General features: G+C 39.5%; 3 protein-coding genes across 7 annotated transcripts in view; all 3 read left to right on the plus strand.

Moving 5' to 3' along the window:
* Positions 1-6,947, plus strand: part of slc71a2a (solute carrier family 71 member 2a) — a 28,692-nt gene extending 21,745 nt beyond the window's left edge. The window contains exons 10-12 of one of the 2 annotated variants that reach the window (XM_023409714.2): positions 220-317; positions 448-611; positions 3,611-6,947. In XM_023409714.2, coding sequence (XP_023265482.1) covers positions 220-317; positions 448-611; positions 3,611-3,880 — 532 coding nt within the window. In that variant the 3' untranslated portion in view covers positions 3,881-6,947. Of the gene's footprint in view, positions 1-219; positions 318-447; positions 612-3,607 lie in introns of both variants that reach the window. The other variant, XM_023409712.2, reaches the window with a different exon arrangement.
* Positions 6,948-7,804: 857 nt separating this feature from the next.
* LOC111657516 (uncharacterized) lies at positions 7,805-15,907 on the plus strand. Its single transcript, XM_023409718.2, has 7 exons — positions 7,805-7,906; positions 8,841-8,960; positions 9,040-9,411; positions 9,583-9,696; positions 10,867-11,445; positions 12,228-12,344; positions 12,622-15,907. The coding sequence occupies exons 1-7, from the start codon at positions 7,825-7,827 to the stop codon at positions 13,233-13,235; spliced, it is 1,998 nt and encodes a 665-aa protein (XP_023265486.1). The 5' UTR covers positions 7,805-7,824; the 3' UTR covers positions 13,236-15,907.
* Positions 15,908-18,163: 2,256 nt separating this feature from the next.
* The window catches only part of shroom3 (shroom family member 3), an 80,986-nt gene continuing 73,981 nt past the window's right edge, over positions 18,164-25,168 (plus strand). For 3 of the 4 annotated variants that reach the window (XM_023409709.2, XM_087174983.1, XM_087174982.1), the window contains exons 1-2: positions 18,167-18,699; positions 24,012-24,166. In XM_023409709.2, coding sequence (XP_023265477.1) covers positions 18,526-18,699; positions 24,012-24,166 — 329 coding nt within the window. In that variant the 5' untranslated portion in view covers positions 18,167-18,525. Of the gene's footprint in view, positions 18,700-24,011; positions 24,167-25,168 lie in introns of all 4 variants that reach the window. The other variant, XM_023409710.2, reaches the window with a different exon arrangement.

Raw genomic sequence — 25,168 nt, forward strand, 5'->3', positions numbered from 1 at the left:
TATATTTGTTCACTGCTGGTGGAGCGGAGTATAAAACTAGCAATACTTTTACTGGTACTCGAGTACAAATAATGCAACTGTGTTTTATATAACCCTTTTTACCTGCCTACATACTCGTTTGTATATTCAAAACGAATGTTTATGTGTGTGTGTGTGTGTGTGTGTGTGTGTGTGTGTGTGTGTGTGTGTGTGTATGTGTATGTGTATGTGTGTTAACAGGATGATGTGGGCGGCTGGTGCTGTAGCAGCGATGTCCTCCATCACCTTCCCAGCTGTTTCTGCTCTGGTGTCACAGTCTGCTGATCCTGATAAACAAGGTGAGAAAGAAAATCTCCTTTCCTCTCCTCTCCTACTATCTCCTCTCCACTCCTCTCCTCTCCTCTCCTCTCATTCTAAAAATATGTTTACTGTGTCAGCAATAAGCTGAGCTGTCTCCTTCCCCTTCAGGTGTGGTTCAAGGGATGATCACAGGGATCAGAGGTCTCTGTAATGGTTTGGGCCCAGCTCTCTATGGATTCATCTTCTTCCTATTCAATGTTGAGCTCAACACCATGGACCCCATACAGGGAGACTACAGCATCGACCCCCTGCCTCTGCATAGTCCCACTGAGGTACTTGTAACAACAATCTGTTTCACCTGCACAGTATTTTGGACAGTAATAGATGTAGTGTGTGAGGTTTGGGATTGTCAGACAGCCCCATGGCCAGAGAAAACATCTTGGATGCGCTGGCAACAAGTGGCAGTAAGTCTGCGTAGCTTGTATTGTTTTTGCAATATATTTGTATATATTACTCCTGGCTTTAAAGTGTACCAGATTTTGAGTTAAACATCCCATATCGGCTGAGCTGAAGAAGCCGTACCATGGATGCAGGGCCGGGGCTAAGCTAAAGGCTAAGATATGGAGATATAGGCCTTTTCTACCATCAATCCTCATGGGCAATGTCAACTCCCTGGCTAACAAGTATGATGAAATGGAGGTACTTGTGAATAACCAGCAAGCATATCGTGAGTATAGTCTAATGTGTTGCACGGAGACCTGGTTAAAGCGGACAGAGACGCCAGAGCAAGTGGAAAGAATAAAGGTGGAAGACTGGTTCTACTTGTAAACAATAGATGGTACGACTCACGCAAGACATTTCCCTGCAAAACCGAACAAATCTCAAACCTGAACACATCTGCCAGCTTCTGGATTTGTGCCTGAACACCACATATTTCCAGTTTAATGGCAAATTTTACAGACAAAAACACGGCTGCGCCGTGGGTTCACCAGTATCCCCTATTTTGGCAAATCTATACATGGAGGAGGTAGAAAACAAGGCCTTGAACTCCTTTGAAGGAACAACACCGAGCCACTGGTTCAGGTATGTGGACGACACATGGGTCGAAATCAAAACCTAAGAGGTGCAAGCTTTTACCGAACACATTAACTCAGTGGACAAAAACATCAAGTTCACCAGAGAGGATGCCAAGGACAATAGTTTGCCCTTCTTAGATTGTGACGTCCATATGGAAAAGGACAGGAGCCTCCACATTGGGGTATACAGAAAACCCACACATACAGACCAATATCTACTTTTCGACTCACACCACCCTCTGGAACACAAGCTTGGTGTGATCAGAACCCTGCAACATAGAGCTGATAATGTGCCCACCAGCTCACAGGCCCAAGGGGCAGAACACAAGCACCTGAGGGTTGCCCTCACAACTTGTGGTTACCCTAGCTGGACCTTTGTGAAAACTGCAGCTACTTCCAGAAAGAAAACCAGCAAAGTGGTTGAGAAAGAAAAACTAAACAAGAGAAACAACATAGTCATTCCATATGTGTCTGGAGTATCAGAAAAACTCAGGAGGATCTTCAACAAACACCGTATCCCTGTGTATTTCAAACCCAGCAACACACTCAGACAGAGGTTGGTACACCCCAAAGACAGAACACCACACACCCGCAAAAGCAATCTGGTGTATGCAGTCCGGTGTAACGAGGAATGCAATGACCTCTACATTGGAGAAACGAAACAACCACTGCATAAACGCATGGCCCAACACAGGAGAGCTAACTCCTCAGGCTTGGACTCCGCTGTCCATTTACATCTCAAGGAGAAAGCCCACTCCTTTGAGGACAGCAATGTCCACATCTTAGACAGAGAGGACAGTTGGTTCGAAAGAAGAGTAAAAGAGGCCATCTATGTAAAAATAGAGAAACCATCCCTCAACAGGGGAGGAGGTCTCAGACACCACCTATCTCCAATTTACAATGCTGCCCTTTCATCCCTTCCCAGGAGACTCAACAATCTAGCCTCCAAGAATAACAACTGTTCACAAGTGACATGTGACTCCAACGACTGTCACAATAGAGAACTAACGAAGTCGAAACCAATTTTCCACCAACGACAGTCATGCAAACGACTGTCGTTGACACTTGGAGCACAAAAGGGAACCAGTGACATCATCAGCCTTGTGAACGCCCACAAGAGGTTAAATACCTGGGTCTCCACACCAGAAAGTAGGACCAGTCCCAGCCTGGTCAGACACGTACACGAACTGATGAAGCCTCTTGGATGAGAGGTGAAACGTCTTCCCAGACAAATAACCTAGTCCAGTTGTTTTCGATTTAAAAAAACTCCTTTAGGATACTATGACCTGGACAAATGAGAATATACACAGGCTCAATAGATGGTACAACTGCAGTCATATCACAGAAGATCTGCTGTTGGGATATTGAACTGTTGGCAGTTGGTCTTAGACCGTACTATGTATTGAAGGAGTTCTCTCACATCGTCGCCATTGTTGTTTACATTCAACCACCAGCAGAGCTTGTAGTTGCGTGTGACATCATCCATGAGACTGTTGCTAGAGTGCAGACCCAGCACCCTGATGCATTCATTGCAATATTGGGGGATTTTTACAATGTTACTCTCAAATCTCACCTGACTGGCTTCACTCAGTCAACATTCGAGGGAATGACATTGAGGTGGTGCACACTTATAAATATCTAGGTGTGCACCTGGACAGTAAACTGGACTGGTCCCTGATGTCATCTTCCTGAAGGGGCAGAGCCGGTTCTTTTTCCTCAGGAAGCTCAGGTCCTTTGACGTCTGTAGTGAAATGCTGCACATGTTTTATCAGTCACTGGTGGCCAGTGTACTCCTTTATGCCACAAGAGACTGGACAAGCTGGTAAAAAAGACTGGATCTGTGCTTGGCAGGACTGTGGACTCAATCAGAACTGTTGTTGTGGAGAGATGAATGCAAATGGGAGCAATGTAATTTAATATTTTTTAAACTATTAAAAAATACATTTAAAAACCCTTTGCAAAAAAACTACAAAACTTATGTAATAAATAAATATGATCTCATTTGTTCCTTAGGGCCACATTTATAAACTTATCTTAGTTCCTCACGACTAGGTTGATGCAGAAAGAATATTTTGCACTCAGGTCAGTGCAGTTTCAATTGAGCACAATTAAATGTGTTAAATTAAAATGAAAATCAAATTTGAAAAAAGCAGAAATATTGGGCATACTTCAAGTCTGTTCTGCTCCAGATGAAAGATAAAAAATGAAAAAAAGAAAGGAAAAAATTATCTCTTGTTTTCTGTCTCTCTCAGCAGGCGCTCATCCCTGGCCCGCCCTTCTTGTTGGGAGCGTGTACTGTGGTCGTCGCCTTCCTTGTTGCTCTCTTCATCCCTGAGAAACCCTCCTGCTCCTCTTCTTCATCCCAGCTGTCCCTCGGCGACAAGCCCCACCCAGACAGCAAAGAGTCAATGTCCTCGCTGGCTGGCATCCACATCAACACTCCCCTTCCAGGCAGTGATGAGGAGACCCCTCCCACTGCCAGTGATGAGGACTTCGAGCCACTGCTGCAGGACAGTATTGTTTGATGGACAGGTTGAAGAACCACAGAGGGTCAGATAACATCATTGTTTTATTGATTGACATTTTGCAAAAAAAGACAAAGAACCAGTAACTCGTTTGCCACAGGGCGGGACTACGCATACTTTCGAAGTCTTTGCCAGCAGGAGGAACTAACATATTGCTTCACTGACCACGAGCATAGGAAGTAACATGTGTGCAACCAATAAGGATGGTTCTTAAATGAGGGGGCGGGAGCAAAGAGCTGCCAATAAGATGTCATAAGATGTCATGGTTTGATTGGACAGAGGAAATGATTATTTGATTGGGACCAACAGGAAGACCACAGTTTCAACAGAAGCCATTATTTGATTGACAAGAGGAGGGACCAACTGTCTTTTTTAATGGGATGGTTGCGGTTTTAGGATAAACCCACATAAAATTATCTGAAGTTAGAGAGAAGTATCTTTAAGGTTTACATGGGAGGATTATTGTTCATCTTAAAGCTTGAAGTTGTTGATTGTTTTTGTGATAAACAAGAAAAGGTGTTTTTACCTTCAGCTGTATCATTTTGAAGCTGTATTTTAATGTTGTGTTTCATTTCTTACTGGTATTTGTACAAAGGAAACATATCTGCAACATATTTACAGCAGCCAAAATATCAGTGTTGACTTATACACTATTTTGTTGAATAACACTTTTTTGTTACAGTTTTTTCTTTTAGCCAGGGTTAGGGGATTTTTATTGTTTTTGTACAGTATCTAACCTTGTATGAGCTATCGATGCTAAAGTATGAATGTGAAGACCTGAGAGATGAGTCAACCACCTGAAATCCAACATGTCAAAATATCAATTTTAATCAGTATTTTCATCTCACGGTCATTTGCTTAGCCAAGTTTCATCTTTAATTGTAATTTACTAAAATTTATTTAATAATTTATTCATTTGGTAACAGACCCAAAATGTATTTATTGTAGATATTTTAGAAAGAATTATGAGAAACAAAAGAAATCCTGAATGATACAGAAGTTACATTAAACACATCACTGGATAGTTTTTACTTTTAATTTGACCAGTTGTTTGTCACTCTACCTCAGATAAGTGTTTTTAAATCACACTCAACCTGGCTTTACTCATATTCAGTCACTCATTTATATATCAAAGTCACTTTATGAAAGTGCTGCTGGCTGTTGGCAGAGGGAAAGCCTCAGTGTTTAACTTTTTAGCAGTCCAAGTACCAGCAGTGTGTGCTCATACTTGTTTTTGATTTCAGTGAAAGGTGGTTCTGCAGCTCAAACTGTTGAAGGTATATATGTGAACTTTGCAAGTAAAATACAAGAAAAATACTTACCTCACAATAGATTGTCTGATTTGGTGCAAGTCCAACAATAACTGGCATTGTAACACACTTTGTCTTTTATCTCAGGATTACATTCTTAAAATGTCACCAGTTTTGGTGTGCATATCCAATTGGTGCTAACTGGATTGCAGGTTGCACTGTCATAAATTTTTGAACAATGATAATGATTTAGCTCCAGGTCACCAATGGATTTTCAAAGACACTAGATTTGGTGTGCACATCCTGTGTGTACTCCAGATGTTCCATACCAAACTTGGTGGCACTATGACACAATGTTGCTGTTAGCTCAGCAGTACAAAGTTAAATGTCACCAAATGTGGTTTGCACATATAGAAAATCTGACTTTTTTAATATATAAAATTAATTTATTACATAACTTGGCTTCCCATAGTGTCATGCTATCATCTACTGCCTCTCCAGAATGTAGGTTTAGAAATACAACTAGTTGGCAGCATGACACCATGGAGTTCTAATTGCCTAGGGTCAGTGTGCCTTTAATTCCAAGTTGCGCCGGGTGCTTGGACCCTTGTGTTACAAGTCTAGTGTTTCATTTAAACTGTGAGATCAGTTGGGCATTTGTGTGCTAAGGGTTTCTCATAACTGACAGTCCTTCATTGTATGATTAGAAAAACATTGAGGTCAGCTGGACAGTTATTTGTGAGGTTTTTCCCTGACAGCAGTGATATTCCTGTGAATGAACATATACTTGAAGCATCAGACAGAGATTTTACAAAAGCTTTAGAGAAGATTAGGAACAAATGCTGAATAGTTTAACAGTACATAAATAGCACAGAGTGTACATAGTTATTTGCTTTATGACCTTAAAATGTAAGGCTACATGTGAATATTATGGTTTGTATATTATGTAGGTGAAGTGTGGGACTGGCTTGTTTGTTGGGGCTTATAAGAAGGTTTTCCATCATTGTTTTGTCCTGTGAAGCTCAATGACACAATCACAGTCTGGCTGGTTGGGTGGGGGGGTTCAGTTTCCCTTGTGCAGCTAAACCGTTATAAAAGACCAACAATCATTCTACTTTTGTTGTTCGTGTTCGTTCAGATTACTCTTTGAAACAGATTCCTTCACCTGAGTGTTTACATGAACACTTTTCTGTCTGTGGTCATATTTGGTTTGTGATTTTTTAAATAACGTTTGAATGGTGCTGAACCAATTTAATTTATTTGCACTCTACAGATTTAAACATATCTGTATTTCAATGAGTTCTGCCATCTAATTTATTGTCTTAGCTCTTTCATTAATGAAAAACAAAGTTTTATTTCATTTCCATAATGACAAAGGCACCTGTTTTTTCTACCATTATCATTTGAGGTATTTTGCTTCTTCTAGTCTTCTAGTATTTTTTAGTATACCAGTTTCTTTTGAAATAACCCAAATCACATTGAGACCTATGAAAACCAAGATGATAATCCTGGTTTCTTTAGTCATGATATGATGTTTGTATGAGCAAATACTCAAGAACACAGATCATAAGTAGGATATTAGTGTGCATTTGAATACTGTTATGTTATTTACTTGACAACGGCACTTGCTCAGTTGGTTCAGCAGCAGTAAAACTGACTCATCAGTGTAAATATTGTACATGGATTGGATGTCTGTACATGTGATGAAATTAAATAGATGTGGGGATTCACTGTAAATACACTTTGTCTAGTGTCTTGTCTGGAGTTGTACCAGCAATTTGTTGGTTATTGGAAATTAAAACAGAGCAACACTTGCATGATGTGCTTTATATTTTCCTCTTTTTTCCAAATTCCAGCTGGTTGTTGTTGTTCACATCCTTACATCCCCCTGAGTTCCTTGAATATTCCTGCTGAAAGAGCTATGAATACATTAACAATGTCTAGATTTTAATAAATTCTACTTAACGATTTACTATTACTATTATTAACAATATTGTGTTTATTTTTTATTAAAAGAAATTTGAAATTGAAAGTCCCAACCTTTGGCACACCAGATGAAAAAACAATGTCACCACAGGGCCCATTAGTTTAAATTGTATTACATGATCTTCCTCAGAAGATAAAGAGGTCTATTTGTCATGGACATGTTCGAATTTGCATTTTTTTGAGCATGTTAAGGATTTCCCCTCTATCCTGTTTTAAAATCTTGATTCATGGGATTATGATTGATCTGATTGATGAGATTGAAGGTTCATTCTTAAAATGATCAAAAGCTCCAGAACAGCTGCTAAATGGACTTTGCATGGAGACAGTCAACTGCTGTTTCCAGGTCAAGGATTCATTCAATAATGAACATTTATTCTATTCACATTATTAATTATTAATATTTTTAAATACATATATTTTGTTTTGTCTTAATGTTCATTACTGTAATGTAATATTTACATTTAAATCATCTTTAATTAAATCATCAACTGCGTAGTATTTAACTTATTTGAAGAAAAAAAAGGACATTAAATGTAGAAGAAGATAGAAGTGCCTCTGTGTGTTGTGATGTTGTCATACGTTTAGTGACCTCTACTGGGCAATGTGGGTTATTGTTCGGGAATATCCAGAAATCGTCCAATCTGAGACTGGATTTTAGGTCATGTGACCTAGCAGCCGGGTAAAGACGGCCAAACGGCAACAACAAATATGGAGGTGTCACCGTTCAGCTTCACACTAGAGAGATACTGGACGGAGGAGAAAGAGAGGGCGCTCATAGCGTTTTTCTCCAGTAAGTCAACTTTACAACAGCAGCTTTTTGTGGTTCAGTACATGAAAAGTTTATGTTTTCATCGATGTTTTGTGGGAAGCTGCAACATTTTGTGGCAACCGTTGCTAGATTAGACCGATGGCTGTTAGCAATGAGCGATACGGACAGACAATAGCAATGGCGACTAGCAACTGAAGTCAAGTTAGCAGGTTACTCCTCTGAAATACGTCAACAACGGCTTATTGATCTTTGTTTATGGTTTCTGAACTTGTTGTATGTAGGTCTTAATATAAATATAAGAAATCAACGAAGTTTGAAGGCTTTCTAATTTAATTTAATTCTTTGGAAATAGAGTGAATGAGGGAAAATCCACATCATTTCAGATCCATATTATTGTTATTACTCTGTACCGAACGTCTAAGTTACAGTGAATACATACGTTTTTGTTACATCAAATTAACTTCATTTATAGCCATACCTTTAGTTGATAATTATTTTAGACATTTTACTCTCAAGTATAGCGAACATTATACAATAATTGTTCAGAAGCTATGGTGAGTGAAACTCCACATTTAATGACTAAGACTCATGTATGACAACATACACGTTACTTTGTACTTGTATACAATGTGTGTTACTACAAAGAAAACAGAAAAATCATTACCAGAATTGGCATATTTCAAATGTACATAATATTTATCACTATTTGTAGACTGGTAACATTGTATATCGACTGGCTTACAACAGACTAACTTTAGATAAATGATTTCAAGTCACTTTAAGTTAGCGATTTAAACTACTTAAATATTTTTTAAGGTGTTCCAGACAAATGTCTTGTTGAACTTGATGTATGACACTGTCAAGCATTTTGTATGATGCAACATTAGCCAAGAACAAACAGACGTGTTCAGCAATGTTGCAGTGGTCAAGGATTTGGTTTGTTTTCATTTCCCAGAGCACAGTTGTCTGTGGAACCACAAGTCTGAGAGCTATAAGAACAGACAGCTGCGATGGAAAACTCTGGAACAACTGAGGATCCTTCTGTCAGCCCACCCCCCACCTGTTCCCTTCACAGGTAAGGCTGCAGGTAGATTTTCTCACTTTCAAAGCTGCATTCTGGAGGAAATGAAATCTAATCTTAAACTTCTTTCCAGTGGAAGACATTAAGAATAAGTTCAAGAACCTTCGTACCACCTTTCAGCGTCAGTACAAAATGGTAAAGGCAAGCAAGGTGTGCAAGGGAGAAGATGTGTTTGTACCACAGTGGAAACACTACCAGCAGCTGATGTTCCTGCAGGGCTGCTGGGACCAGGACGACTGTGTTGATGAGCAGCCACTGTCGCCGCTGACTCTTCCACAGGCGGAGACACAGTCTGTCCTTACATCACCAGGACTGATCATCTCCTTCCTTCCCACCCCATCCACCTCTTTCCCCTCCACCTCATCTTCCTGCGTCCCCTCCAACATGATGGTTAAATGTTACTGGACTGAAGAGAGGGAGCGTGCCCTGATAGCCTTTTATTCCGGTAAATAAAGCACTGATTACATCTTCAAAAAAATTACTAATTATTACTTACTTACTTACTTTAGTAACTACACAGGTATTGATATAGAAAAAAACCTAATGACAAGTTGGATTCTTACAGTGACAGTGTTTGATAGCTGATTGAAGCTATGCTGTGTGTTGTTGTGCACAGAGCACAACTGTTTGTGGAACAAGAAGTCTGAAAACCACAACAACCGGCAGCTCAGACTGAGTCTACTGGAAGCTCTGAGAGGCCAGCTGTCTGATCACTCAGTGTCTTTCACAGGTAAATGTCACATGGTCCTACTTCTTTTAATGGTTACATCCCATCACATCATCATAAGGGTTAGTGGTTTAACTCCTATTGGAGCTTACAGTAAAAGAGTTGGCAGTATTTGCACATTCAGGTACTCTTGGCCAGAAGGTTACATGTTATTTGGCATAGGAACCCTTACTTTCACATTCATTTATACATTTTGGCTGAATAATAGCCAGGTGCAGTGATTATGTGCAGTTTCGTAATTTCTTGTCATCCCAGTGATAATGATACTATCTCATGGTTGTAAAGAGATCAAAACTAAAACCTGTGACTGTAACCTGACAGCAACATGTACTGTAGCCGGAGATCCTGCACAGAATTACAGGGCAGATGGATAAGCTTTATAATGTGCAGATACAGTGGGGTCAAAAAGTCTGACACCACTTTCCCATTCAAGTGAATGGGATGTCCCAAACATAATTTTAAAACCAGTAGAATTATAGCTTTATAGTGATAGCAAACAGGGTGCAGGATCTATGTATGTAAGAATCTGAGATGGTCTCATCAAATGAGGAATGAAAGCTTGATTTTCCTTTTTTTTTTTTTTTTTTTACAGCAGTTAAACTACATAAGAAGCTTTCAGATTATAGACAGCTGTTTTAATGGCAAACATGTTTGCAAACAGCTGTCAATTTCCACATTCTATAGACTAAGAGCAACATCTCTACCAACTCCTGAGAAATATCAGTCTCCTTAACTGCTTAAATGTTCCACTTTCTTCACCAGCCAATCTCTAACTGTGTCTGTCTGCTGTGGTGCAGGGCAGGAAGTGTACAGTGGGTTTATTAGAGCTTCTTTGGTGAAAACAGCCACCTGCTGCTGCTGGAAACAGGTTTGATTTGAGTACTGTGACTGAACCACATTCTAATATTCTGTTAAACTGAAACTACAAGCTAAAAGAGTCCAAAAAGCACTTTATAACTGCAGAGTTTGCCACTGAGACACTTTCACATTTTACACTCATATAAAGAAAACACTCCTTAATTAAGACTGAGTTAAGTTAATGGCACAACAAAGAACAACTAACTCAAATCTAACAGAGGAAAAAAACATTCATATGAGAAACAAGATTAGGTAGAAGATGTGAGTATTAATTCGTGGACTCATGTAATGTGACTCCTTGTTGGTGTTTTGCAGTCGAAGACATAAAGTGCAAATTCAAGAACCTTCGGACAGTTTTTAACCGTGAATATAAGGCGGTCCAGGCGAGCAGCGTGTCTAACAAACTCTACGTGTCCAAATGGAAACACTACCAGCAGCTGTTCTTCCTCTGTGAGTCCTGCGATGAAGACAACAGCACAGACAACCTACAGATACTAATGCCACAGGAAGACGAGGACCTAGACAATGGAAACCAAACACCATCCTCCACCCTAAGCAGCCTGTCTTCCAGTTCCACCCAAACCAATAGCATCAAGGTCAATAAAAACTCTGCTCTCTCTAACTCCAGTCAGAGCAACGACAAAACCCATACCGCTGCATACCAAATCCTAATCTCTGCATCTCCAGACAGTCTCAAACTAGCAAATCAAACAGCTCCTTCCACATTCCCAGTCTCTCTATCTACTTCATCACTAGACACCAAACCTTGTTCAAACCCCTCTCCTCTAAATTTCTCTGTATCCGGTCCAGTTCAGTCAGACAGCAGACTGAGCACAGACCCCCGCTGCCACTGGAGTGAGGACAAAGTTCAGCAACTCATATCATTTTACTCTGGTAGGTGGCATCATTGTGCCTTTTAAATTGCCCCTGGGGACAAAAAAAGTTTATTGAATTGAATTGAATTGAATTGAATTGAATTGAATCGAATGAATAGAATCAATCGAATTGTTGAGGTTCAAGTGATTGAAGTTGTTGGTGAATTTGTTAAATGTAAGACTGTGACGGTCAATACTGACCAGGCTTGATTGACATTTACTTCACTCTCTTGTTTCACTTGCTTAAATGGGAAGAATTGTAAATTTAGTGAAAGTTGTTCAACAATAACTGAAAAAAACAAATACAATCATAAACTAATTGTAATAATATAATTTCTTTTGCTGTTCATATGCATAATGTAAAAACATAAAATACGCCAACATGTAATACTGTGATGTGAACATTATGATGTGATCCCATGCTATTCAACGACAGCAGTTGATTGATTGTAAGTAGGTTTTAGTGACTTGAAGTGCATGGACCACCTCTTATTACAGGAGCTTGGTTTATTGCATATTATACATGTCTTGTGAAATATACTTAGAGTAAAAGCTTAGGACGTTAGGACTGACACAGCCCTTATTTTTAGGAGCTACTTTTGGTGTGAGGAAGTTTAATGAATACTACCCACAATAAGGTAAGGATGGGATAAGTGAGTGTCTGGGAGCTGGTTTCAGGAGTCGCTGGTGTCATGTAAACAATCTTACATGACATGAGAGACTAATACAGGAGGGACATGTCACAGAAAGTGTTTTTATTTTGTGTTAATCTGAGAATTGAAGGTGTCTCCCTTCTTCCAGAGCAAAGCTGTCTGTGGAACAACAAGTCAGAGAGCTACAGAAACCGTCTACTCAGACAGAGTCTGTTGGAGACTCTGAGCCGCCTCCTGTCTGAAAATGAACCGGTCCCATTCACAGGTAAAGATGATGGAGCTGGTGTTATTGTTTTGTTGAGAAACCTTTGGGAGACAAGACAACTTTGATCATGAGAAACATTCAAAGTTCAAATCAAACTATGATCTCAACTAAATAATTCTTTACACCGTTTGCCAAAAGTGATTTTATCAGCAGAGACTAACAAGTTCAGGCTGTTTGTCACAGTTGTTTAAAGTTAAATGACAAAAATTATCGATCAAGTATAAATACTGTGTATGTTAAATATCTGCACTCTCTGCCGTTATTCATTATTCTTCAGTGGAAGACATCAAGACAAAGTTCAGGAACCTGCGAACCATTTTCCAACGTGAGCACAAGGCGGTGAGCTCAAACAAAACATGTGGATCAGAGGACTTTTACCTTCCAAAGTGGAAACACTACCAAGAGCTGATGTTCCTCTGTGACTCCTGTGATGAGGATGAGCGACCTGAAGGCCTCCACTGCCACCAACCGGAGGAATCCGACCTCCTCCACCTGGACAGCCAAGCCCCACCCTCCTCCCTACACTACCATACTGCCACTCAAACTGCTACCAAAGGGAACATCACACCACAAAGCCTCAAAGCCCCACCCTCACCCACTCCCCCAGACTCTCAGCACTCGTCCCCCTCTTCCTCCCCATCCCCCTCCACATCCTCCTCTCATACTAACAGCCGATTGTCGGGCCGCAAACGAGCAAGCCGCCGGGCACCACCCACCATGAACGAAATGCTGGATTTCATGAGGATGTTCTGTCAAAGTCGAGCGGTGTCACCACACACCGGGTTCATGAAATATGTTGAGGAGTGTCTGAATGAGATGCCGCCAGACAAAGTGAAAAAACTGAAGAAGAAGATCATTGAGACGATCCACAGTGTGTCAGAGGAAGTTTAGTGTTTCCTGTTTGAGGAGCTTAAGTCGGACTCAGTGAAGTGATTTTTTTTCTGCTTGAGTCTTATTCTTGTTGCTTTAGCCATCATTATTCACCAACTGTCATCTCATTCTAAGTTACAGGCCGCTGACAGTCCAATAAGTTGTTGCTGTCATTTTGCTTAAAAGATTAAATTGATAGCTACCAAGACATCAGCATATTAGTAACGATTTTTTTTTGTCACTTTAATGAAGAAGAGGACCATAATTCATTGAAACAACATTAGACAATACAATGGTTGTTGTAATTTTAAAATCTTTGTTAACGGTGAATATTTTTACGTTTGTGATTTTCTTTGGTCATTTGAGTCAGTTCCGCAGCTATCTTGCCAGTGATTCGCAAGGCATTCTGGGAAATATTTCATAACACTCCGTTTGAAGTGTGCCCCTGAAAAATCTTTGTTTGAAGGGCCAGTTAGCCCTTACACTTCATCCTACCCCTCTATCTCAACAAGAATTGGGGCACCCTATGCCTAAATGTGAACACGTAAAACGAAGGGGTAGAGCCAAGGGCAAGGGCTGAAATCTCAATACTTTCTAACTTCCCTACCCTGTATGTAGGTGCATTTCCATCCAATTATTTTATGTACATTTTCAGTTTGTGTGTAACTAAACCTAATTTGACCCTGAAAACTTGAAAAAATGCTAAATCTAATGAAAAGTACAATGGAAACAGACTTAGTTAATACATCATGTAGAGTACTTCTTGGTACTCTTTAGTGACCATCATCTATCCCTTCCCACCATGTGATACATACAGCTCTCAACATTGGTCATGTATACAGAGCCTAATTGGTAGGAATGATGGACAAATTATTGTTCATTTTAAGATCATTTCAGACTCAGCTAGTTTTTTGTTATCAAACTGAACTTTGTCACCTTTGTTGGACTTTCAGCCCAATATAACTAACATGTTAGCATATTTTAGCTTTTAAATACACATTGATCATGCAGTGACATGCTGACAATATACTAATGTATCTGCTTGCATGTTAACATGCCATTACTAATGCTTGCATGTGGAACATTGCCACTTAGAATTGGTTCTCAAATTTAATTTTCAGATTTCAACAGACATGAACAATTAGCATTTCATTTTTGCTAATAAAAACAAGTTACATGCTTTACTACACACCAGCATATTAACTTGTCAAAGGTCAAAAGGTTTGCATCTCAGTATTATACCTAGGGGCATTCTGTCATGAAAGTGTTTGGCAAGTGGACATTTTTATTGACATGAGAAACATCAGGGGATCACCAAAGTCATATGACATGCTGGACCATGTTGGGTTGCTTTACAATTCCGTCTGGATGTCACTAGTGTGGATAAAACCACAACAGAAAGAAGTATTCTGAAAGCACTATAGTATTTTCAAATTTTTGTGACTAGCTTGTTGCCAAAACTTGATCCAGAGAGCATTCACAAAAGACAAAATTGCATGAAATCATTCCCTGTGCTCAATGTACACTTTTACTAAAGGTCCTTTCCAAGAAATCTCCAAGTGTCTAATGCTTTGTGTTGTTCAAGAGAAATGTTTCTGTTCAGCTGAATGTGCAGTTCATTCAGTTGAACATGACATTTTTACAGTTATCTTCAGTCTTCACCGAAAGACGTCAACATTAGTTTCCTGGTAAATTTGAGACATGATTTTGATGCTTACAGAGCAATTCAGACATTAAAAACTCACTTTGTTTTCTGAAGTACTAAAATTCAGAAAGGCAATTCAAACAAACTTCTTCGACATGTAATGTACCTCTTTATTTATTTTAGTGTAAGCACTTATGGGGGAAATCGACATTATTACCAAAGCAGTTTTTTGAAATGTTGAAAGAGTTGAAGACTGTCAATCATTAGTCAACTAATTTTGTCAATATATAAAGCACTGTACTTTTAAATATGACATCAGTCTGAGATGTTATATTTAGCTTTTCTTTTATAATCAACAAAGTTTTATTCCAATGTCAAGCTTACTATCAGTTGTAAAAAATATTTAAAGTTTATAGATCTGTAAGTTGTCTTTTTTTTTTTTTTAATCTATGCATGTAAAAGGTTTTTAAAAATTCTATTCCTGTTCAGTTTTAAATATTTAGGTTATGGTTGAATCTAAATTTCTTGAAGCAATTATGGTTATTTTGTAGTACTGGCTGTGAAACATTTGTGAATTTTTTTTTTGTATTGCACATTTATATAAGAATAATTTATATCCTTTCTCTGTTGTTTGCACATTTGTTAAAATTTGACTTAGTGCCTTATCAGAATCACAATAACTGCATTTCCAGTCACAAAGATAAAACAGGTGCTCTGTTCTGTTCTGGTCTGCCGAGGGGAAAATGCAATGGTGCATCACATTAAATGTTGCTGTGGCAAGGAATTGTGGGATGGCATTTCTCCATTCCTTTCATAAAAGAAGGTCCTAGTGTTTCCTATGCTAAAGGAGATAAGATAGGAAGCACTGAAGCTCCTTTCCTTATCATTTAGAGAATTCGACCAGCTCTTGTCATGGTTGCCGCCTAGATGCTTCATTTCATTTAGATACATCATTTCACTTAGTTAGGAACCTTCCTAAACAAAAAAGACTTTTCGACTGCAGCCCTTGTGTTTCATTTGGGAAAATAAAATGTATCTTCTGCAATAACTTGTTCAACAGTTGATTGTGATTCTCTGATCTTCCTCTAGGTGGTGATCTGTGATCACCAGCCACGTACTCTGTTGCGGCTTCCTCAGCACTCAAAGGAAAAACTAAAAATGAAACTTTACAAAGTAATCAGATATCTCTATTTCCCATTCAGAGACAAAAGCTCAACTCAGGGTCCACGTACTACCTTGGTCTGGAGTTTTTGATAGTATGACAGAATAATTCTTGACTATAAGCTCTCCTAAGTCCTCAGTTGATGAAAATAAGATGCTGTTGAATTTACCTTTAAGCCCTAAAATTTCATTCATTCATTCATCTTGTCGTGTCAGTAAGGCTTATTTGACTGTGAAACAGAGAGCCACGGACACAGAAGACAGACAGACAGACAGGCTCATCTGTCTTCTGTTTAACTTATATCCATCAGACTGAGCTTTAGGCGAAAAACATCACTGTACCTTAAGACTCCTGACATTTAATGAAATACCTTGTGTTACCTGAACCTTTTTTATTCAGAAACCGGACTCTTCTCGCTTCTTTATAAAGCATCTGCCACCTGTGACTCCTGTTAGCTGATAAATTTGATTTCACTTGAATCAAACCACATTCCCTAGTACCAACACACCCAGCTCTAAAGGATGACTGCTTTACTAGAATTTTATTTTCATATCAACGGTGTTGAATGACTGTGATTGTGTAACTATCACAGCTATCATAGCGAAACTAAACTCTGCATGAAATGCATAAAACACCCTAGTGCCCTTTACTGCCTATGCCAGCAGCCAGGTTTGGGCCAGTTAGATTACAGGTTACTTACTTGACTGTAAGTGATTCAGAGATACTTCATACTTGTAAAAGGGTGGCTACTGATTTGTAAAACCTGTCCCATGCAGGACACCTACATCCTCAGTGGGACTTGCAGCTGGCAACAAAAGTAAGCAACAATGCAGTTGCAACAGCAGCTGCATTTAAAGAAGTTGTAACTTTATATGCTTGTTTCTGTATAATTTTCACATTACAAACTTTACAGAATACAGGGTCAGAGTAGGGTTCATACAACCTGTGAATTGGCTAAAAAGTGTTCATCATTGAGTCCAAGTGGACATTTGTGCAAAATCTAAAGGGATTCCCTTGAGGAGTTCTCAAGATATTGCATTCACAAGGCCAAAATCATGTTTTGTGAGGTCACCGTGACCTTGACCTTTGACCACCAAAATGTAATTAGAATGTCCTTTAATCCAAGTGAATATTTGTGCCAAATTTGAAGTTCTGTCAAGGCGCTACTGAGATATCATGTCCATGAAAATGGGACCGACAGCTGTTGGCGGCGCAGACACATAAAAATGTCAGCCATCAGGCCGTGGTGGCAGAAAGTTATATAAGGGAACCTCAACATCCTTCTTCCCATCCTCCAGCTCTTCCCCCTAAAACATTCTCAGGCCTGATCAAGATGTATAATTGATCCCCATCCTGATTTTTCCTTTAGCTCCTCCATGAGGCTGGTATTTGTTGTTTTTTAAGTGAAATTTCTAACAAAAACTGCATGGATTGCATAGAAATTTGGTACAGAGCCTTCATCCCTTAATCTTGGTCAAAATGTCAAATTGTCCAATAATATACTGTAACTATCAATTGATTGATGCTGGTTGACGAGCTAAACTGATGACGGTTGTAGAAAGTAGATAATTTGAATCATACTGAGACCTTGATATATTGTTGCTGATGAGAAATTTACTGACCTGACCCTCATCATCAAACAGTTGGTGTAAACTCTGGTTGTCAGTTTATTGTGAATCATGTTTATCCACTAGTCTGACTCAGACTACTAATCTGGTTCAAGTGTGAATGGAAACAGTGCCAGACCTACAGCTGCAGAGTTCAGCTCTGCTGTGGAGGATTGGATTACAACACACAGAGGAAACACTGCTTTCAGTCATGTCCCTCTTTTATTCGCAGCTCTCGTCTTTTATTTCTTTCTTTCTTTCTTTCCTACCCTCCTCTGTTTCTTCTTTCTAACTTCTTTCTCTCTTCTCTCCTGCCCCGCTGTCTCTTCTTCTCTCTCTGTGTCACTCTACCTCACTCCACCTCTCCCTGTGTGTGCGTGGGTGTGTGTGTGTGTGTCTTTTCTCTTCGCTCAGTGAGTCGCAGTAAATCCCATTGTGATGCTAAACTGATTTTAGAGAGAGAGAGAGAGAGAGAGAGAGAGAGAGAGAGAGAGAGAGAGAGAGAGAGAGAGAGAGAGAGAGAGTGAGTTAGAGTTGAGGGGGGTGTATTTGTGTTTGAACAAATCTGATGTGACCTTCGTTCATCTTAGAGTTTTACCACTCTCTCCTCTCAGTAAACTTTGAAACCTGCGGCTAGTTTCGGGTTGTTGCGGAAAGCCTGTCCGTCGAAGGACCAGTCGCAGTCTGCGCTTCAGAAATGCACTTTGCAGGAAGCACAGCTTGTTGCTCGGACACCTCCTGTTTCACTTTTCTTAACGAGGAGTTATAAATGAATGAAGGAAATGCGATCGTGAAGGACATTTCGTTTTCTTCAGTACGGCCCCACCCCCCTCAGTCCGCCGGGCCGCAGCCGGGCTGAGGACAGAGGAACCCGGAGTGAGCGCTCCCTCGCCGGGCATGGAGAGCGACTATGGCGGCGGCCGGGCGGGGATCCAGCAGGCGGCGGGCGGAAGAGGAGGAGGAGGCGGTGGCGGCTGGGTGCTGGTGGAGGCCCGGCTGCAGGGAGGAGCGCCCTGGGGCTTCACCCTGCAGGGTGGCCAGGAGCACGGAGAGCCGCTCATCGTCTCCAAGGTACGAGAGAGGAAGAGTTACTTTGTGTTGCACTGTGTCACCTTCTTCTTATTTGAGTTACTCATAACATGCATGATATATTCTTCCCTACACTGTGGAACTGGAAATGCTATGATAGCCTACTTAAAATAACGATGGTTTAGTGTCAATTATTGTTTGATTAATCGAGGAATGTTAGAATATAATTTATCGGCTAATGTCAGTGGTGAAAGTAGTCTATTCAGACTTGAAATTGAAGAATAAAACACAATTTAAAAACACACTATCACAAGAAGATTCCATTTAAATGTTTTGATATTCTCCCTCTCACCCATGAGACTGCAATTAAAAGGGCCAATCCGACAATTTGAATTTTGGTCTTCCATAAAAATTGATGCTTCTCACAAGACAGTAAAGATATCCTGACTTTTTAGGTCAAACTCCAAAAACACTGGATCCTACATTTCTGATGAGTCTCAGCCTGATAAACCCCAATCCCTCAATTATAACACAGGCTTTTCTGTTACATATTTTAGTTCAAAAGCTCTAAAATATGAAATGTAAATAATAAGCATTAAACTATAAGAAAAAATCCAGTCCTGTATTTTGGTCAGTTTAGTATTTAATAAAACTTCAAATTATAATCACAGTACCATATTCAAATTCTATTTGTTGTTCACCACTGCATGGTAATAATGATAAACCAACAATCCAGTGTTTAAATATTTGACTGATGGCCCAGTCTGATACAATTCAGGTGACAGCTCTTCACTATAGCTGCTAAGCTAGCATTAACTTGACCGACTGCCAGCTTCACTGCCTGAATCCTGGGGGAGCTTAAAAGCTCCCTGGTTCAGGGATTTTATGGTGATAAGGTTAACACTCATATGATGTTTTAACTAGAAGATTCCTTCTACTGTTTACTATTCAGCATCTGTCGGTTATGCACAGAATTAGCTACTGAAAATGACATACACAGCCAGCTAGTGTATGATTTATCTCAGACATATAGTCCGGAAACATAGTGTTATCTTTTCGAACCTCGGTATGATACAGATAATGATTTTCCTTCACAAAACCGTCTTTATCCAAGTGTAAATAGCACAGACACCAGTGTCCCCTATCAATAAGTATTTCCCATGATCTTAACCTACACTCAACCTTGTCCCTACCCCTGGGACCATTCGTGACCAAAGCACTTTTAATACTCCAAATGCTGCATAGTACATATATCATCTGCAACCGCACAAAATACCTTTGAAAATGTGACCTGCTGATGATAAGAGTTGAAAACTAATGATTATTTCCACTAAGGTTTGCATAAGGAACAATATTTGACCAACTATATTATTGAGAATCATGGGGCTACCCTAACCCCAACAAGTCAACTTTGTGACACCTAATGTTAACCTATCCTTAAACCTAACCCCAATTTACAGAGGCAGCACTATGGAAGCACATGGCGAAACATGATTTGACATTATTTCGGCTCATTTAGCTTGTTATTGTTACTAATGTATTAGCCTAATAAAAATCTGTGGCTCTTGTAGTTTGTACTTCTTGTAGTGATTGAGATTAAAAAACTTGCAACGTGGCGCTGGATATGATTGTAGGGACTGGTACAGTGAGTATGACAGTCAATAGTATTTTATTGATGGGCTTATTTGGTTTGTTATTCTATCTTAGCTAACTGAGCTACTGTACTAAGGAAAATTAACACTAATGTTCCCCCTTTGTCATTACAGCCATTGTGGCCTCACTTTAACATGCATTCAGCAAGCTGGTGTGTGTGTTTGTGTGTGAAGGTTATTCTGGGACGGAGGCCAAACGGCTGTAAAATAGGTCAAGAATGTGAATTATGTGTTTTGCTGGGTGCTTTTCGAACACACTCATGCTATTATTTTGTACTGTATTTAGATGAGTTCTCCATGTTTGACCTAACAAGTGCTTGATGTCTGGCTGGCTGTCAGTTCGACACTGCCTTTGTCTGTCAGTTTGTGTGTATTTCACAATATGCCTTCATTTTTCAGCCATTCTCTTTAACTCCTCTCCCCTCCAGTCTGTCTCTTGCCACATATCTAACTATTATCTCTATGTCTTATCTGTCTCTTGCTCTCTGTCCAACACTGCTCTCCATCATCACCTATGCTGTGTTTAAATACTGATTTTTCTGAAGAAGAATAAAAAGAAGAATGAACCTGAGTGAGAAACCTGCAGAAAGACTAGAGTAGACCATGTCTCTCTTTTATCATCAGTGCGGTACAGTTCTTGAGGTTCTGAGGAGGGTTCAGAGGTCACAGTGAAGATTTCTGTTAATCCAGGCAGCTCAGACCAGGTTAAAAAGTCTTAATGAGTTAATCTTAAGGTATGTGTGCATTAACACTGCTGTGGTTATATTTTGTGGTTATTCTGTGGTTATAAAGGAGTAACTCAAACTCCCCTCTGTAAACATCTCCTGCCCCTAGTTCAACTTTGATCTACTCTTCATATCGTAATCAAATGTAAGCACAGTCCAGAGACCTGGAGCAGGCCTCGAACTGAGGTGGACTAGAGGAAAGAATATACCTGAGACTTGGTTCTGGTCAATTCCTCAGGTTTTCAGAGGATTATACCCGGATGTGTGGCAGTGAAACTACTGAGTAAAATGTCGTCATAACTGAGATGAATGATGCTTGACGTTCCTGTGTCTTTGATTGTTGGACTTTTTCAAGGTTTTACTTTTGTTGTGGAGAAATATTCACCTCTAAATATCCTTCAGATGAAACAATGTAATAAGGAAGCTATCACTTTTCTACTCTTAAGAAATTTAGTAACTTTTTATCAGCAAAGCCCCCTGCTGCTGTCTGAGGATATTTTCTCAAATCACACAGTCTTTATTGATTAGAGGAGGTATGTTGTTTCAGTCATGGTATGAAGTCGCTCTGTTTGGATATCTCCGTCTGCAGGATAATGAATTTCAGCTGGAATACCAAAGTCACTGACACACACACACACACACACACACACACACACACACACACACACACACACACACACACACACAGACACACAGTTACTGAGTTATTCTGTGGGCCTTATTTGGGTATATTTATTCATGAAAAAGGCAAACAGTGCAGGCATGTGATCATCCTACAGAGCTGAGGAATTGTTTATATTTTACGAGTTTTTCTTTCACAGCTCTGAGAGGATGTTTCATTTCGCTCACAGCTCATTAGAAACAACTCACATCAAAGTTACTTTTTTGTTTTGTGTTATTGTAACATGTCAACATTAATGGAGATACATTTGAAAACTCATCTTTTTCAAGTCACTCAGCACATAAAATAAATGAACATGAACAGTTTTTGCTTGTGAAGACCTGTCAGATTTTGGGGCTGCAGTGTGAGGACCAAAACATGATGCTTTTGCTGAAAAGTAACACATGTTGTAATTTAGAAGAGAGTTAGACACACCCTGCGAGAAATTCTTGGCAGTTGTTTTAACATCCAAGAGTCCCAGGTGGGGAGCAGGGTTTAATATTTCAGAACAGCGCTAGACACTTTTGTTGATCACAGTAAAGTATCTGAAAAAAAAATTAAATAAAGGCATTTTGGTTGTAGTATTTCACGACTCATGGTGAACCTGACCTTTCCCGGGTTATTTGACTTGTTCTGGGTCGTTATCTGCAGGCTTATGAAAAGATGTTGCTAGTTAGCTTCATCTTTACCTGTTGCTAGAACCAGCAAATCTGAATTTGGACAAATAAAAGGTGAACAATAGTAGGACCTGTAAAATCAAGATAAAACACACCCATTCTACTGGTCATAGCAGAAACTACATTTTATTGCTCTTACATGCTGAATTCTCAGCATGGAATGATTTGATGACTCAATCGCATTCTGATTGCAGTGTGTTCTGTATTCATTTACATCTGCATGAACATTGCTTTCCTGATCATTTCATTTCAGCATTCAACAAACACAGTAGGAACGACATCCAGGAAACCAGTCTGAGCTGGTGATGTTTGTGCAGAAACATTTTGACAACCAACTCAGGATTTGATTGAGCTTATCTCATAGACAGCAAGACAATTTGACCTTAAAAAGGGCGAACACACACAGTGTGATAAATGGACAGACGTAGAAACACACTGCACTGACAGACTACGAAGAGGCATCATTGTCAGCACTGATAAAGCCATGCAGTCATGCAGATACAGTATGTTTATGTGTGTTCATGTTAGTTTCAGTTGAATCATCACTTCATCATCATGTGTTATTTGGATTTTTACTTTTAACATTTACTCTTCACTATCACAAAATAAAAGACACACATGCAATAGACTCTCTGCTAAATTACTCTCGCTATGCCAGTCAAGCTTTACAGTCTAGCTCTGCATGTATGCAGTTAATAATGATAACTGAAATTCTTAGTCATTTTTGAAACTGTGGATCCTTCCTTTCAAAGAGAAGTAGATAAAAGCAGCTTTTCAATTCTAGGCAGTGACTGTCTACTTTGACAGCTGAAATGACAACAACAACTGTATCTGATAGATTTCATTAGTTGAAAGCAAGCCAGCAAATTCATGTCAGCTCCATGAGTTGGTTGGAAACTGTCTCCAGCTGAGATGTCATAAAACAAAAACATTTCAGAAGGGTTTCAAATATGAATTTGATATCTACAAACATGATATTCTAAAAGGCTGTGCTTGCATCCACAAGCTGTTGATCCTCTCAACTGAACTGAACTCGCCATTACTAACCTCAATTCTGTAGGTAAAAAGCTAGTTAGCTGGGTATGTTAACATTATATGAAAGCTCAGGGTTTTATGATAAGGAAACAGACTGTCAAATCCATTTCTTGCATTTTTTGTAATAAATGGATTTTGGTTTCAGAAAGGAGCATACCACTCTGAGCATGTGGAGTAATTATGGGAAAAATAGAATAAGATGGACAGGTATTAAAATAACAAAGCTACCAAGATCAAACAGCCAAGACTTCTTTCCCCTACAGTGAATCTCTAAGTACACACACACCCACACACTTACGCACACACACACACACACACACACACACACACACACACACACACTACTAGTATTTCCAACCTGTAGAAGGTCACAGCAAGTGTGACTCAACAAGTTTCATCACTGTGTGTCCCGAACAGAGATATGTCCAGAACGTGTTTAGCCCAGCTTACAGTACCAGGGAAAGTCCAGCAGCTGATTGTGTAATGAGCTGCTAAATACATGCATTGTGGCTGTAAAATCATTGACATGTGTGCTGCACATTTACACTGTGACATTTTTTCAGTAAATCTGACCTTAAGTGTTTGTGTTTATGCGTCTGTGCAGGTAGAGGAGGGCGGTAAGGCAGACAGTTTGGAGCAGCCTCTGCTGGTGGGAGATGAAATTATCATCATTAATGACATGGAGCTGACTGGATACAGACAGGAGGCCATTGCTCTGGTCAAAGGATCGTACAAGATTCTGAAGCTCACAGTCCGCAGGTAAAGACACTGTGTGTGTGCGTGCGTGCGTGCGTGTGTGTCTAATGTTTGACTAGGAAATCTCTCTGGTTGATGGGTAATGATGAGCAGGAAATTTAGCAGCAAGGGGAAAACACCTACAGAGAAAACATTTAGATTTGTTGGTTTTTAGTAAATCATTAGAGGCTTAAGAATCTCTCTATCACACACACTTACACAAGCACACAAACAAGTGTAATGTAATTATTTTATCTCTTGGGATGTGTGCACAAACCAATACTAGAAGCATTTAGTCATGAAAATGAAATGAAATTAGGCCTATGATAAATGTCAGCTGCAGAAATATATAAATGTTAAATAAAAAAATTGGGCTCAAGATGCACAACATGCAGTGGATGAAGACACAGTAGATATTGTGAGGTGGTAACTGTGGCAACCTTGGCTGACTCTGTTTAGACAGTTTTCTGATCTGATATTGACATCTCAGTCACAAACACACAACAGGACACTGTAATTAATTTTCTGACCGTAACACACACACACACACACACACACACACACACACACACACACACACACACACAAAGACACAAACTGTTAATAAATTAGGAACACCTGCTTATTCCTACAATCCCCCATAGTGGGGGGAAGCACTCAGTTAGGAACCTAAGACACTGACCTCTTTCTTTTCATTATAGTTAAGCAATAAACAGAAAGCTAGCTGAAGTAGGTTGTGTGTTTCTGTTCAATAACATTCTTCATCAACTCTTGTTTTTAGGTCTGATTTCTACTCCAAAACACTGGAGCTCTCTTGGCTCAGTTAGCTAGTTACGTAATTAGCCATCAACCTCATTATCAAACACTTACAGCAGGGAAAATAAGTATTGAACGCGTCAACATTTTTCTCAGTAAATATATTTCTAATGGGGCTATTGACATGAAATTATCACTAGATGTTGGTAACATCCCAAGTAATCCACACATATAAAGAAATCAAAACATATATGTCCATAAATTAAGTTA

This window comes from Seriola lalandi, unplaced genomic scaffold, assembly GCF_002814215.2.
Source record: "Seriola lalandi dorsalis isolate HSWRI2012SDOR001 ecotype SW California unplaced genomic scaffold, Sedor1 jcf7180002054404, whole genome shotgun sequence".
NCBI classification, from domain to species: domain Eukaryota; kingdom Metazoa; phylum Chordata; class Actinopteri; order Carangiformes; family Carangidae; genus Seriola; species Seriola lalandi.

Bases quoted from the DNA above. Each gene is read 5' to 3' on its own strand.
- LOC111657516 (XM_023409718.2), top strand. From the start codon at position 7,825: ATGGAGGTGTCACCGTTCAGCTTCACACTAGAGAGATACTGGACGGAG. The intron at 7,907-8,840 runs GTAAGTCAACTT...TTCATTTCCCAG, and splicing joins GCTCATAGCGTTTTTCTCCA to AGCACAGTTGTCTGTGGAAC. The intron at 11,446-12,227 runs GTAGGTGGCATC...CCCTTCTTCCAG, and splicing joins ACTCATATCATTTTACTCTG to AGCAAAGCTGTCTGTGGAAC.